Source organism: Schistocerca cancellata, chromosome 10, assembly GCF_023864275.1.
Source record: "Schistocerca cancellata isolate TAMUIC-IGC-003103 chromosome 10, iqSchCanc2.1, whole genome shotgun sequence".
Taxonomy (NCBI): Eukaryota; Metazoa; Arthropoda; class Insecta; order Orthoptera; family Acrididae; genus Schistocerca; species Schistocerca cancellata.
Window position 1 is genome coordinate 105,997,955 of NC_064635.1, and position 15,708 is coordinate 106,013,662.

Consider the following 15,708-nt stretch of genomic DNA (forward strand, 5'->3'; position numbering starts at 1 on the left):
CGATAAGCTTTGAACTTTGCACTGATGCCCATGCTGTTTATAATACATTAAATCTGAAGACAACCTATTTATGACTGAAACTGATTATGATTGCTATCATATTACGTGGTTGTGCCTTAAATAAAAAGTAACATGTCTGTCAGTCTTTCAATACATTTACCTAATGTTTTTTTCCTTCTTCAAAATAGCATATTGTCAGTGTAGATCCAGTGAAAGATTATTAGTGGGATCAAGTTTTTTTTAAAGCACATGGTACTATGAAATTTAAAAATCAAATGCTTTTGTGGAATAATAATTCCTTGTCAAAAGTAAATCATAGGAATCAGCAAACTCTAAATTTCTGTCTGAATAACAAGAATTTGAAAATTTTAGCCTGTGGAGCTATTTTGGTATTTGCTCTTTGCTGAGTAATTATAATCGAAAAGTAAATTAAAAAGGAGAGAAAAAAAGCTGTTAATTTACACTAGGAATCGAATTACAGCAAGTGGAGATGGTCCACATTGTTAAGCTTCGTCCCCAAGACATGTCTTCTAAGAAAATGTGTGTTCAAAGGCATGGAGAAGAAGCAGATGATCCAGGGGGAAAAAGTGGAGGACATTACTGGGTATCAGGCATGTGTGATCTCAAAAGAGCTGTTTTGAAGAGAATGTTGTTGTGTTTGTCACAAAGCTTTGGAGGTAGTTGTGGTTATGGTGATGACATCTCTGTATTCATTAGTTTTCGGAGTGTATGAAAATTAGCCAGTGTGTACTGAAAATAGTAACAACAATGGATTGTACCAGTAATTTGTGTGCACAATTTGCACAATCAATAGATGGGAAGAGAGAGTTATTTGAGAGAAGGAATTTGACTATGTTTAAAATGTTTTCCATGCAGCGTTTTTGTTTTTATTGTGTTTGATGTGTTACTACTACTTTCCATCTGTCAATTAGAAAATGGGGAAATTTGTTCAAACGTTATATGAACTGAGTAATGCTTGTAAACAGTAAATTATAATAATGATAATTACTGCATGTGACTGCTCATTCTCACTTACGTACACCACCCCACCCTCCCAAATCCACTTTTCCCAAGGAAGAAACCAAATAATGCAATGGTATGAAAAACAAAAAAAGAAGAAAGAAACTATGGCATGGCATGCAGAGAAAAAAATTCACAAATACTGAGTGATGCATTTAGGATCTAACAGCTGCAGTTGGTAACACTGACCAAACATGCATTGAATTCTGCATGTGCATACATTGCTGAATGGAGGGAAATCAAGCAATTGGTTTGCCATGGAGCAGTGGTCTTTGCAGACAGGAATTGTGGCAGTGAAAGCCTTTATCTGAAATGGCTCTGCCAAGGAGGCTGATAATGTTTTGAACCAACAGTCACCAAGCAGGCTGGGAAAAAAGTGTTCAAACATATGATAACCTGAACAAGTGCCCGCGTATCAATCAAAACAGTCCCAGACATTCAGCACAGTGACATGCGCAAATGTTGCAACTTTCACGACTTATGTCGGGCTGCTTAATTGGTAATTCAAAGTTTTGCCTGTATAAATGACAAGTGGGCCACGAGTTGAGAGACATTGATGAACAAAACAAAATCCCAACTTTCACTGACATTCTTGCAATGATGAACTGAGAATCATTGTTGCTACGATAGCTACTAATGTCCGATAAAGGAAACTTTTTTGTGACTGGATTTATTGATGAGAAAACCATCAGGGTGTCAGGAAAATCAACGGCATTTAAATGAAAAACTCCAGGTGAGCCTAAAAGTTGTTGTATGGTGTGCTGATGGCACATGTGAGGTTACTGGTTTCTATTTTCTTGAGGATGATGCTGCACCTGTAGTGACAGGGATTCTTTCCAGTACTGCAAAATATTTTAATATATCCTCATTTCGGAATTGCAGGTGAGAGGGTTTGGGTTTAGCAGGACAGTGCAATGGCTCACACAGTACACCAGAGTGTGGCTATACTCTGACAAACATTTCCAAGCCTCGTGATATCCCACTTCACTTACGTACTTTGTGGTTATTTGAAAGAAAGCGTCTTTGCCATTTGTTTGCAGACAGGTGATGAACTTAAGGTTGCCGTATGCCACGATATAAGTGCCATTTTGCAGGGTGTATGAAGGTGTGGTATGGAAACCTTCTCGTGATGTTTTCAGCAGTGCAGCTAGACAAGTGGGGTTAATTTAGAGGAAGTTATTTTTAAGGTGTTGGGAGGTCTCCTGAAAGGAATTGCACACTATAAATTGACAATTTATATGCTTGATGTGATAACTGCATGAAATTAGTACTCGTATTCACTATTTGTCTGCTGTCATTTGAATTTGATAGATACAGTACCTGCCACCCTGTACTTTGCATGTGTGTTTGTCGGTGTAAGATACTAGTGTCGATGGTACTGCTATTTTTCAGGTTACCTAAAGTAGCGGTGCTCTCCACGGGAGACGAGCTGCAGGAACCTGACAAGCCGCTGTGCCCTGGCCGCATCCGAGACAGCAACAAGCTGACACTGCTGTCCCTGCTGGCCGAGCAGGGCTTCGGTGACACCTACGATGCTGGCATTGCGAGAGACAAGTAAGCGCATTCCATAGGCTGCGTGCATGTTTTATGCATAAGATTGAAAAACAATTCATTAACAGTATGTTGCTTTTTACTTATTGTAATTCTTGCATGGTTTCTTGTCTACAAGCAGAAATCACCACAAGTAAAAAGCAACGTATTGTTAATGGACTGTATTTCAATCTTAAAAACAAATCAAATTATAAATATCTTTAATTACAGATCACTGGTGATGGTTTACCTCAGTAAAGCGAAATGTGTCTGGTGAAAAACACGCATTTTCTTGTAGTTGCAATGACAGAACGAAAATACCCTCAGGAATTGTAAAGCAGCTATGGACAATATGGCCACACAAATGAAGAGATTAATAACTGTTTGTTTCAAGAGTGACACAGCTTGTTTGAAAGCCCTCATTCTCCTCTATCAAACAAACATTTAACTTTTCCAAAAATCTGTAATATTCAACTCTTAAAATGCAATTAATTCCACATTTCAGTATTACAGTTTTGTAGCCCCAAGCTGTTGCAAACTTGCCGGGTGGCTGTAGCATGTCAGGAGAAATATGGTTGCTGGCTTCACCATTTGGTGCAATCGGATACTTCTCTCCAGTGGCTGCACTACCACACTGATATCCACTTTCGTACAGGTGTTTTGATTTTGCAAGTTGAAGTAAGCTCTTCTGCTCTCTATACTTCTGTTTCATTGTCTCCATCTTCGGTTAACTCTTTTCTGTCTTCTCCCTTCATATAGTGCTTTGTTATCCCACTCTATACCATGTTCACAAATTACACTAGACAATAAATTTTAACCTTTTTTTTTTTTTACAAAGGCCAGAATTGTTGATTTACATGGATTTTAGTGTGCTGAATATTAGAATGACAAAAATGTAGTTGTCTCAGGTTTGGAAGTTGTTGACCTCAGCAGGGTCATAACACCAGTTTTGATACTGCGTAATAAATCAGAAACTATTGTAAAAGTCAAGTCACAATACACAGTGGAGCACTCCAGAAGGAAAGCAATCTCAGATTATGTTAGCTAGAAACAAAACACTGACGTAATATTGTGTGGAGTGTGTATTCCCCAATTGATATATATGAAGATGTGATCAAGTTTGTTGCCTCACATTATAATGTGTGTATCTTACAACTGTGTGAATCACAGCATTCACGTGTGATTTCTGTGACATTCCTGGTATGACAAGAAAATGAGAGCTAAAGAATAGAAGTTAGGCCATAACAAACTTCATATAGCAAAAAAGGAGCTAAAAAACAAAAATTGTCATTTTCGAATTCAGCATACCAAAATCCATAAACCTTGTGTATTTTTCTTCATGTAAAAGCATCATTGTTGAGTAGTGTTTGTGGACAGTTTTATTGGGCTATGTTGTTGTCAATACTGAACATAAATACAGGAGCTCAATACCACTTCAAAAAAGGAAACGTAAAATTTCAGTATGGTTGTGGTCGATAGACAACCATATTCAGATAATGTTTATTAAGGAAACGGTACCTACGTGCATTCTTGGTCATACCATCATTATTAAGTGTAACATGTAAATAATTAAAAAGAAAGTTGTTTAAAGCATGGCTGTCAATCTGTCAATGTTTAAAACCCTGAGAAATCTACTCTCCCTCTCCCTCTCCCTCTCCCTCTTCCTCTCCCTCTCCCTCTCCCTCTCCCTCTTTTTTCTACATAAAAAAATAACTTTTGCTCCCTTTCTCCTCTGTATGTTATTTTATGAAGTACATTGCATTTGGCTCTCAAACTGTTTTTATAGAACTCTTCTTTTTTAAGATAATAAATGTAGTTATGAAACAAACAAAGACACAGGATACATAAAGTGACACTTCTTTTCATATGCAGCCCCGACTCGATGCTGGAGAGGTTGACCGCAGCATTGGAGATGGCTGACGTGGTGATTTCAACAGGCAGTGTCTCAATGGGTGAACGTGACATGCTGAAAGATGTGCTCATAAATGACCTTGGTGCCACCATACACTTTGGAAGAGTTTTTATGAAACCAGGGTAACTACAGTACTTTATATGATCTTCATTTTCAGTGTATTCATATTCACAAGCATGCATTATTCCCATTGTATTACTTGATATTTACTTTATTTTTCATAATTTGTTTAGTATTAATAATGAGTCCTGATGGGTATATAAAAAAGCTGTAACAGTTTTGGTAATCATTGGAAATGATGGCAATTGTGGTGTATTAACGCCCACATGCAGAAGGAGGTCAGAACTTTTCTACAGTGAACCTGTTTGTCATTCTGAAATGTGTGGCTACAATCGGAGGCCCACTAAAGTCCTGCCCTTGCTTATTCAATGGAATTTTGCTTCTAGAGGCAGACAGTACCTTTCGAGTCCAAAAACCGCTTAAAGCTACATTCCATGTAGAGTCTCATCAAACACTGAATGCTTCACATGGTGTCATATATAGTAAGCTGCTTGATGGTATGAAGGAGGGTGATATACAACATAATTAGGGCGTAACTGCCATCCAGTGGGTTATGAAGAGGGATGATGCAGAATTAGTGCCTACCTGCTCCCTTTTCTTAATGTTTGATCGAGTGGAGCTGCTGTCAAAGATCAAGGCAGGCTACTGCTGTCAAAGATCAAGGCAGGCTATGAAGTTACCAGTGTTGGACTCTACATACTGAACCCAACGCAATGCTACCAATGTCGGCGTTATAACAACACTCACATTTCCCATGAAAATGCAGCCAAATCTTTAACCTGGGGCAAGGATGAGAGAGATTGCCCACTTCCCTCTCCCACTGCATCAACATTGATGGGTACCTTTTCCTTCACCTGGATCTCATGAACAGCTCACTCATCAAGGTACACAGGGCATTTGTAGGATGCAGCAGATGCACTGGCAACCATGCCGCTTCATCCAGTGAAACCCCCGTGTATCTTGATGAGCGAGCCATCCTTGAGATCCAGATGAATGAAAAGGTACGGCCCTCAATGTTACTCGCAGAATGTTAGCTAGCTTGAAGCCTTCCATACCACTATCTGGCAGTTACAGTACCATTGTTTTTACATCACGACCACAAAAGATAAGATCACGCTGACCTGCGCCTTCCAGTTCAGTGCTGTGGTTGTGAAATTGCCTAGTGTTATGGTGACGTCATCACATCCAGCCACTACAGCTGTTCAACACACCGAAACGGCTTCGCCCACACCAGTAAAATCACTTGTGACACAACCAGAAGAATGGAAATTCAAGTCGGAATATTCCTGAGGTAACTTTTGTGCACCTCAAGTCAGCAAATGTCTGAGTCCATGTATGACAAACGCAAAGGTACCAAGAAGTTGAACAAAGACAAACATTCTCCCCTTCTCACAACTTTGACACCACATGGCACCTCTGTCTAGCCGACCTTCATTTCACTAATGCAAATCACCAACTGATTCTGCACCCTGGAGTCAGCTACTGACCCAGTGAGATTACTGGTTTCCCTGAAGAAATAATAGAACAGGATCCTCCAGCCTAAGAACCCTGTAGTAGTATGCAGCTGAAATCTGGCACTTGGCAGCTACCAAAGTAATTGCTCCTTATAATAACTTCTATCACGTAATATGGCTGTTCTCCAATTGAACATTCTTAGCATAAAACCACACAGGACAGACTTATAGCTGCTATTGCAATCACAGTTCCAATTTTTGTTTTATCCCTCCAAGAAAAGAAATTGTGCCCTCAAGACTGGTTTGACTTCTTACACTTCACTCCAATACATTTTGACTTTCCTTCTGAGGAAGAAACTTCAGCTCACAGGAGACTCATGATACTCATTCGGGACAACATTCATAGACAAACCAATTCATTGAACACCCAGCTACAAGCTGTTGCTATCTGTCTTTCTCTCCCCAGGTATACCTTTTCTCTTTGCAATACATGGTGTACAACTTTGCTTTCACCGTTTGCCGGTAGGTGGCGACAACGGTAAGTAGCGGTCGAAAGAAACAGAGCACAGACGTCAGGCAGTTAGCTTGGACCATGGTCAACATAAGTTCATTAAAACATTAGTCGATTTGTCTCTGCATCATAAAATTGTTCTTGATTGAAAATGTCTAATTCTCGTCATTTGCGGGAGGTGTTACTGTTCTGTCTCAATATGAAGAAAACAGCAGCTGAGTCTTATCGAAAGCTCTCAAGCATGTATGGTAAGGACACTACTGTTAGTGGAAGAACGTGTTGTGAGTGGTTTCGATGCTTCAAGAATGGTAATTTTAACGTTGTAGACCGGCATAGTGGTGGAAGAGAGAATGTTTCGAAAGATGCAGAATTGGAGACATTGCTGAGTGAAGATTCATGTCAAACTTGAGAAGAATTGGCACAATTAGTGGGAGTGACACAGCGAGTAATTTCAAAACGTCTCAAGGCTATGGGCATGATTCAGAAAGGAGGAACTTGGGTCCCGTGTGAGCTGAAACTGAGGGACATTGAATGGTATTTATGTGTTTGTGAACAGTTGCTTCAGAGGCAAAAATGAAAGGGATTTCTGTATTGCATTGTGACCGGGAATGAAAAATGGTTTCATTATGATAACCCTAAACGCAAAAAATCATGGGGATATCCCGGCCATGCTTCCACATCCACGGCCAAAACGAATATTCACAGCTCCAAGATCATGCTCTGCATTTGGTGGGACCAGCTCGGTGTCGTGTACTATGGCTGTTTGGTGTATAAGCAGTGAGAGAAAGCAGCCAGAATCTACCTGGAAAATTTTTTCTGATGCTGCCAAGCTGCCAGTTTCACACATGCACATAGCTGTCTGAGTTAGAGTGGGGGTACACTTCACTTGACTCTTATTTTGTTTGTGGCGTGCTTTTCAATCGTTTCAAAGCTATTGCAGTTCCTGTGTTTGGATATGTCACACTTATGCTTAATTATTAATAGTAAGGTAAGCATATCAGATGTTTTGTCTGTTTTTTACCCCCTTTGTTCAGATCTTGGTAAAAACAGCTGAAAATGCAGCACATAAATGAGCCTTACTACCAGTTGTATAAGTTTGAAAAAAAAAAGGAGGGGGGGGGGGGGCTACATTAAAAGAAAGTATTTTTGTATTAAAAGCCTGTGTTACTGATGGGGAATGGAATTTAAAAGTCAAAACTTGCACTGAAACATATTATGAACTTTGTTTCCAAGCAACATCTGAGTGAACATCAAAAAAATTAAGAAAATTAAATATTGTCTCATTTTTAACCCAAGTTAAATACCGTTTGTAAATGTTTATAAGTATTTTGTTACTTAGGAATACTTAAAAAATAACCTTCAAGCTTTCTTGGTGATATCCACACAAAAAAATCTCTTGGGGGTGCAGCAAAGACATTTTATTTATTAACAATAGTATTGCACAGGCAGAGGTTTTTCTTTACATTAAAAGCTTTTCTTCTAAGTTTCATTATTGCTATTCTATAAGAAATTTCAGCCATTTAACATAAATATTTAAGTCAGTGAGGAAAATTGTTGCGTGTCAAAAATTGATTGCAGGCCTGAGGAAAGGGGAGTTCTGTATATTTTTTTAATTTGCTGGATGCATTGTTGATAAATGTTTTTTCCCCCAGTATTTAAAATACATGTATCATTCCATACCATTCTGGCCAAGCGCAGCAACAGTATACAAATGTTAAAAATTTAAATAATAGTCTCTGTTGTAGATACTTTATTGATGACGCATTTTGTGCTTCTAGTGCATCTTCAGATCATTCTTGCGCTGCAGAGACCAGCTTCTGTGGTCTCCATGGCTCAAGAACAGTATGAAGAAACACGAAAGATGCCAGCAATAAAATATCTGCATCACCCTGTTATTTTCATTTTTACCTTTGGTATTTGTTTTTAAGTAATTATTTGTGTCAAAAATTTTTGTTAAAATAATTTTCTCTACACTTGTCTCATGTTTGGCCCACCCTATTGTAGAAATAGTTCCATTTTCAACATAGCACTGAAAAATGGTTAAATATGACAAAAATAGATAACTGATAATAGAAAAATCTTGCCAGAAAATAACGCCAACAAATAACACGGAAAAGGGTAAAAAATAACACCGATTTTGGCCATAAAATGACATCAATTTTTTTCCTGTCCCTAATTACGGCACATCTTCCTCCTGTAGTTTAATTGTCCATTTAATTTTCAAAATCTTTTTCCAGCACATCATTTCAAATGCCTCGCTTGGTCTTTGCCTGTGTTCCCATGGTCCAAGTTTCACTTACGTGCAGCACTATGGTTGAGACTGTAACTAACCACTTCTTCACGACAACAATATCAGTTTTGTTAAACTTGTCTCAGATTTATAATTTTGCCTAACCCACAAATTCTTTACTGTTTTGGAATTGGAAAGAAAAGGAGGGGGGGGGGGGGACAAAATCTTGAATACTGAGTGTTAAAAGCAAAAGTTTATGTATCTTATTTTCTTTTGATGTAATCATAAAAGTCCCCAACGAATTTTGGTGCCACCTCTTCTTTCTTTCCAAGAGTTACATTGTCTGCTGCAAATACTTAGGGAGTCTTCTTAGTTTGTGCTTCCAAAATAGGTAATATTATTAACTAGGTGCAATTTATTTAACTGCATGCATTCTAACTTAAGACTAGATGAAGGTGACTATGCCTTGGCACAGTTGATGCCTAAATAGATTGTAGTACTAAATGATAGAAATTAACTTTCTTACATGACAGTACTTCTGTATGAAATCAAGCAATGGGAAATCCAGGACAGAATAATGACAATGTTATAAAAAGGATAGCTTGCTACCCACCTCCTGATTACACCTAGCTGCCCTACACTCTCTTTTACTCATCCCTTTATGCTCCTACAAGCAGCGCTTTAGCGTCCGCCACCCCTACTCTGCTATCCCTCCCCCTCCCCTATGCAGTCTCCTCCTTAGATTCCTTCTCCCATCATGCTCTGTTGCTCATAGTCGGGTCTCAGCAACCATAGACAGTGATCAGGCGTGTGTGAGTTGCATCTGTGTAATTGAGTGTCTGTACATGGCCTAATTCAGGAGAATGCCTTTTGGCCAAAAGCATACCTGTCTAGCAGTCTTTTTGTTGTGCTGGTCTCTACTCAGCACTCCACTACATGGTGAATAGCAATCTATCCTTTTCATAATATTGTTAGTACTTCTATATGAGAAATGATTTTGTTTTTCTGATAAAGTTTGTTGTTCATTCTAAGAATAAAAAAAATTTAACTTTTATAGTCTTATTTTGACAGTCAGTGTTATCGCAGCAGTTTGTGGCAGTTTGTTCTTGAGAACTGATATCGAGTTTTGAATTCCACATCTGCTAAAAAGACCTCCTGTACATGGCACATCAGGTCATGTTGCCCCTTCTTGAGACCAGAATTAGCACAGTCTTCGGTTGTTCTTGTAAAAATTCTCAGATTTGTGTTGTGCTCTGCAGAATAGAGCTCTAGATTCTATGAAGGTATTGATTTTGGCCATTACCTTATCATGGTGCCACATGCTATGTGCAATTTATAAATTTCATTACTCACTAATGAAATATTAAAGTTGGTGTATTTTGCAACACAAAACTATCAAGAATTTAATCTAAACTGTCTACATCAACAATAATCTATCCTAAATTTTTGATGTAAATAGTTTGATACAAACCCAATTTCTTAATAAAACTGTTTGTTCCTTAACATTTATTACTTCAATTACACAAACAATTTGATATCACTATTATGCCCAACAAAATCTGTTATCACATTTCACTTGTTATTACATGTAATTTCAGTGCATATGTTAAGCAGGCTGATAGAATTTTGCATTCACAAAATGGCAAATATGTTTCCAGGGTAATAACTCTGAGAAACAAAAAACTGTTAATTACAATTTTAATTATTGTTTAATAATTGAAAGATATTAGGTGATTGTAAATTATAGGTGTAAAAGTAACTACTCACTGAATAGTTGAGGTGTTGAGTTGTCGATATGACAACAGACTGAGAACATTGTCAACTTTTGGATGAATCCTGCTTCAGAGCTAGAGAGTACACATACATACATATACACCTGCATGACTACATTGTCCAGGGTGACTACAAGGTACAGTCACAGTGAGAGTCCATTCCTTGTATTGTGTTGTGGTAACAGTAGGCAGGTCCACTGCACCAATGAGCTTTTCCAAATTGTCCAGTCAGTACAGTTTCATAGAATGCCTTTACAAGTCATTCATTCACAGTTTTTCAATATTTACTTGGTAGAATGTAAGTAATTTAGGAGTAATTAAGATATTTGTCTCAAATTTTGATGATATTTGTTTAACCAAACCTGGTTTCAAAGTAAGTTCCTAGATAGAACCTTAATCTTGTTGTCTCTCTCGTAACAAACTGTTTGGGTTTGTAACTGACAAACCTTCCCCAAAGCAGAATATGAAGGAGGAAGAATAATTAGACTTTTATGAAGTCAATCATAGGGTCTTTACTAGTCTATTAACAGAGAAAATTATGTCGACTACTACAGCTGGTGTGTTAAAAATAGGTCCACAAATTATTTGTACTGAGTATCTATGATCACGTGTAACTTTCCCTGTTGGCAAACTTTTGCACGTTGATGTAATTGTGATGATTTCAAAGCACAGATTCTTACACAGAGCTGTTGACCTTGTGAATGCTAAACTTGCAATGTTATGTTAAGATGTTAACTGGATGAAAGCTTACTTTAGGTGGCTGACCCATTGTCTGGTGGTCATATATAAAGACTAACACATTAATAATTTATGAGTCAGTAAATACATTTTAGTTTATAATATTACAGGGGTCACATTTAGTAGTGGTATCCTTGTATTGAATCCAATGATTTTATTTAACTCTATGAAAGATGACTGGAAAAATAATGAAGTTGGAAGGACTATTTGTTAACAGTAACTGCACGTCTGCTTTAGTTTACTTGGTTTTATGTAAATTTCTCAGGATCGTAATTAATTTATTCCGTATCTTAACTAAGTCACCTAAGTAAACGGAGTAAAAAAAAGGCCCCAGGAGTAGACAACATTCCATTAGAGCTACTGATAGCCTTGGGAGTGCCAGCCATGACAAAACCCTACCATCTGGTAGGTGAGCAAGAGGTATGAGACAGGCGAAATACCCTCACCTATGTTTCTAGCATTTGTAGACTCGGAGAAAGCTTTTAACAGTGTTTACTGGAACACTCTCTTTAAAATACTGGAGGTGGCAGGGATAAAATACAGTGAACAAAAGGCTTTTTACAATTTGTACATAAACCAGAAGGCAGTTATAAGAGTCGAGGGGCGTGAAAGGGAGGTAGTGGTTGAGAAGGGAGTGAGTAAGGGTTGTGTAGTAACACTGTTCACGTTACGTCGCACTTCACTTAGCGTAGACCGGGACTGTGTCCTAGGCATGCCCGATGTTGACTGACCGCGCACGGCCTGTCCTGCCGGAGTTGTTGTTGTTGTTCTTGTTGTTACGCCGGCAGAGATCGCGTCCGAATTCTCGCGTGCCCTCTGGTGGACGGGACTCTACTTGCGGCAACTCCCGTCCATGACGCGCCGTGCCAATGTGCGCCTCCCGCGATCTTTCTGGTGGCTACTACAGGTTGTATCCTATCCCCGATGTTATTCAATCTGTGTATTGAGCAAGCAGTACAGGAAACAAAAGAAAAAATTAGAGTAGGAATTAAAATCCATGGAAAAGAAATAAAAACTTTGAGGTTTGCCGATGACATTATAATTCTGTCAGAGACAGCAAAGGACCTGGAAAAGCAGTTTAATAGAATGGACAGTGTCTTGAAAGGAGGATATAAGATGAACATCAACAAAAGCAAAATGAGGATAATGGAATGTAGTCGAATGAAATTAGGTGATGCTGAGGGAATTAGATTAGGAAATGAGTCAGTTAAAATAGTAGATGAGTTTTGCTATTTGGGGAGCAAAAAACTGATGATAGTCGAACTAGGGAGGATATAAAATGTAGACTGGCTATGGCAAGGTAAGCATTTCTGAAGAAGATAAATTTGTTAACGCCGAGTGTAGACTTAAATATTGGGAGTCCTTTCTGAAAGTGTTTGTATAGAGTGTAGCCATGTTTGGAAGTGAAACATGGACGGTAAACAGTTTAGACCAGAAGAGAATAGAACCTTTTGAAATGTGGTGCTTCAGAAGAATGCTGAAGATTAGATGGGTAGATCACTTAACTATGAGGAGGTACAGAGTAGAATTGGGGAGAAGAGGAAATTGTGGCACAACATGACTAAAAAAAGGGACCAGTTGGTAGGACACTTTCTAAGGCATCAAGGGATCACCATTTTAGTACTGGAGGGAATCATGGAGGATAAAAATCGTAGAGGCAGACAAAGAGATGCTTACACTATGCAGATCCAGAAGGATGTAGGTTGCTGCAGTTAATCGGAGATGAAGAAACTTGCACAGGATAGAGTAGCATGGAGAGCTGCATCAAACCAGTCTCTGGACTGAAGACCACTACAACAATGATAACAAGAACAACAATTAACATCTTATTTATTCAAATAGTGAAATGTATCATCAAGAATGGAAAAATTGTGGTAGCAAGAGTATAATACCAGCTTTGAAAATAAAACAAACTTCACAGTTAAAAATGCAAACATTTTCAGTTGGATGTAAGTTTTAATTACCCATAGCTTTTTGATTGGTGACTTTTCAGAAAAGATAAGCCGCTTATTAGAAAGAGTGAAGTTAGGGATATCAAATGGGCTTTTTCTTTTTGTAAACACCCAATTATTGGCTGACAACATTTTTACTATCACGTGGTGTGTGATTATAGTCAACTGCCTGTAAAACTGATTGGGCCATTTGAATCAGTGCTGCTTGAAGAAACAACTCAATGATAAGTCTTAAAATAATACCTAAATAACACTTTCAGTACATTCAATAGGTATGCTATGACAACTACCAAGATATTATAGGAAACAATTAATTGAATCTGCGTACAAAAATATTAAATGGATCAAATAAAATTTGTATTGCATGCATTATTAAAGTAACCATTGGCTACTAACTAGCATTTAGCAAATTCTGATTCTGTACTTCAATGTTCTGCGAGTATGTTTTATTAAATTACAATGGAAAATCCAGGATGGAATGTAACAATTTTATGAGAAGGAAAGTTGCTACTCACCCCATAATGGAGGTGCTGAGTCGCAAATAGGCGCGCGCACACACACACACACACACACACACACACACACACACACACACACACACAGACTGACTGCAGTCTCAGGAAACTGAAAGCGCACTGCGAGCAGCAGCACCAGTGCATGATGGGAGTGGCGACTGGGAGGGGGTGAGGAGGAGACGGGGGGCGGGGAAAGGGGGAGGGATAGTGTGGTACAGATGGCAGACAGTGAGGTGCTGCAACTTAGGCAGAGGGCAGAGGTGAGGTGGGGAGGGAGGGGGGGAGAAGCAGTGGAGAAGGAGAGAAATAGATAAAAAGACAGGGGATGGTGGTGGAATGATGGCTGCGTAGTGCTGGAATGGGAGCTGGGAATGGGGTGGATGGATGAGGACAGCGACTAACAAAGATTGAGTCCAGGAGCATTACGGCAACGTAGGATGTATTGCAGGGAATGTTCCCACCTGAGCAATTCCGAAAAGCTGGTGTTGGTGTGAAGGATCCATATGGCACTGGCTGTAAAGCAGTCATTGAAATGAAGGATATCAGTTTGGCAGCATGTTCAGCAATAGGGTGGTCCACTTGTTTCCTGGCCACAGTTTGTTGGTGGTCATTCATATGGACAGATAGTTTGTTGGTTGTCATGCCTACATAGAATGCAGCACAGTGGTTGCGACTTAGCTTGTAGACCACATGACTGGTGTCACAGGAAGCACTGCCTTTAATGGGATAGGTGATGTTAGTGACCGGACTGGAGTAGGTGGTGGTGGTGGTGGTGGTGGTGGTGGTGGTGGTGAAAGGATGTATGGGATTGGTCTTGCACTTAGGTCTATTACAGGGGTATGAGCCATGAGGCAAGGTAGGTTGTGTGAGGATAGATGAGTGTATTGTGTAGGTTCGGTGGACGGCGGAATACCACTGTGGAAGGGGTGGGAAGGATATTGGGCAGGACATTTCTCATTTCAGGGCATGACGAGAGGTAATCGAAACCATGGTGGAGAATTAATTCAGTTGCTTCAGTCCTTGGTGGTACTGAGTTATGAGGGGAATGCTGCTCTGTGGCTGGATGGTGGGACTTTGGCAGGTGATGGGGAGACTGGAAAGATAAGGCGTGGGAGATTTGTTTTTGTATGAGTTTGGGAGGATAATCAAGGTCAGTGAAGGCTTCAGTGAGACCCTCGGTATATTTTGAAAGGGATTGCCTGTCACTGCAAATGCGACGACCATGGGTGGCTAGGCTGTACGGAAGGGACTTCTTGGTATGGAATGGGTGGCAGCTGTCGAAGCGGAGGTATTGCTGGTAGTTAGTAGGTTTGATATGGATGGAGGTACTGATGTAGCCATCTTCGAGGTGGAGGTCAACATATAGGAAGGTGGCTTGTTGGGTTGAGTAGAACTAGGTGAAGCAAATGGGGAGAAGTTGTTGAGGTTCTGGAGGAATGTGGATACGGTGTCCTCACCTTCGATCCAGATAGCAAAGATGTCATTAATGAATCTGCACCAGGTGAGGAGTTTAGGATTCTGGGTTTTTAGGAAGGATTCCTCTAGGTGGCCCATGAATAGGTTGGCATAGGATGGTGCCATGCAGGTGCCCATAGCTGTACCCCGGATTTGTTTGTAGGTAAGCCTTTAAAGGAGAAGTAATTGTGGGTGAAGATGTAGTTTGTCATGGTGACTAGGTAGGAGGTTGTTGGTTTGAAATCCGTTGGCTGTTGGGAAAGGTAGTGTTCAATAGCAGTAAGGCCATGGGCATTAGGTATGTTAGTGTACAGGAAGGTGGCATCAGTAGTGACGAGCAGGGCACCATGTGGTAAAGGGATGGGAACTGTGGAGAGTCGGTGGAGGAAATGATTGGTATCTTTTATATAGGCAGGTAGGTTCTGGGTAATAGGTTGAAGGTGTTGGTCTAAGAGAGCAGAGATCCTCTCAGTGGGGGCACAGTATCCAGCCACAACGGTGAGTCCTGGGTGGTTAGGTTTATGGACTTTAGGAAGCATGTAGGAGTGCGGGGAGTGGT

General features: G+C 39.6%; 1 protein-coding gene across 1 annotated transcript in view; it reads left to right on the top strand.

The window, feature by feature from the left end:
* The window catches only part of LOC126106411 (gephyrin), a 123,154-nt gene that overhangs the window by 87,855 nt on the left and 19,591 nt on the right, over positions 1–15,708 (top strand). Inside the window, exons 8-9 of the mRNA XM_049912688.1 lie at positions 2,413–2,574; positions 4,423–4,584. Coding sequence (XP_049768645.1) covers positions 2,413–2,574; positions 4,423–4,584 — 324 coding nt within the window. The remainder of the gene's footprint in view (positions 1–2,412; positions 2,575–4,422; positions 4,585–15,708) is intronic.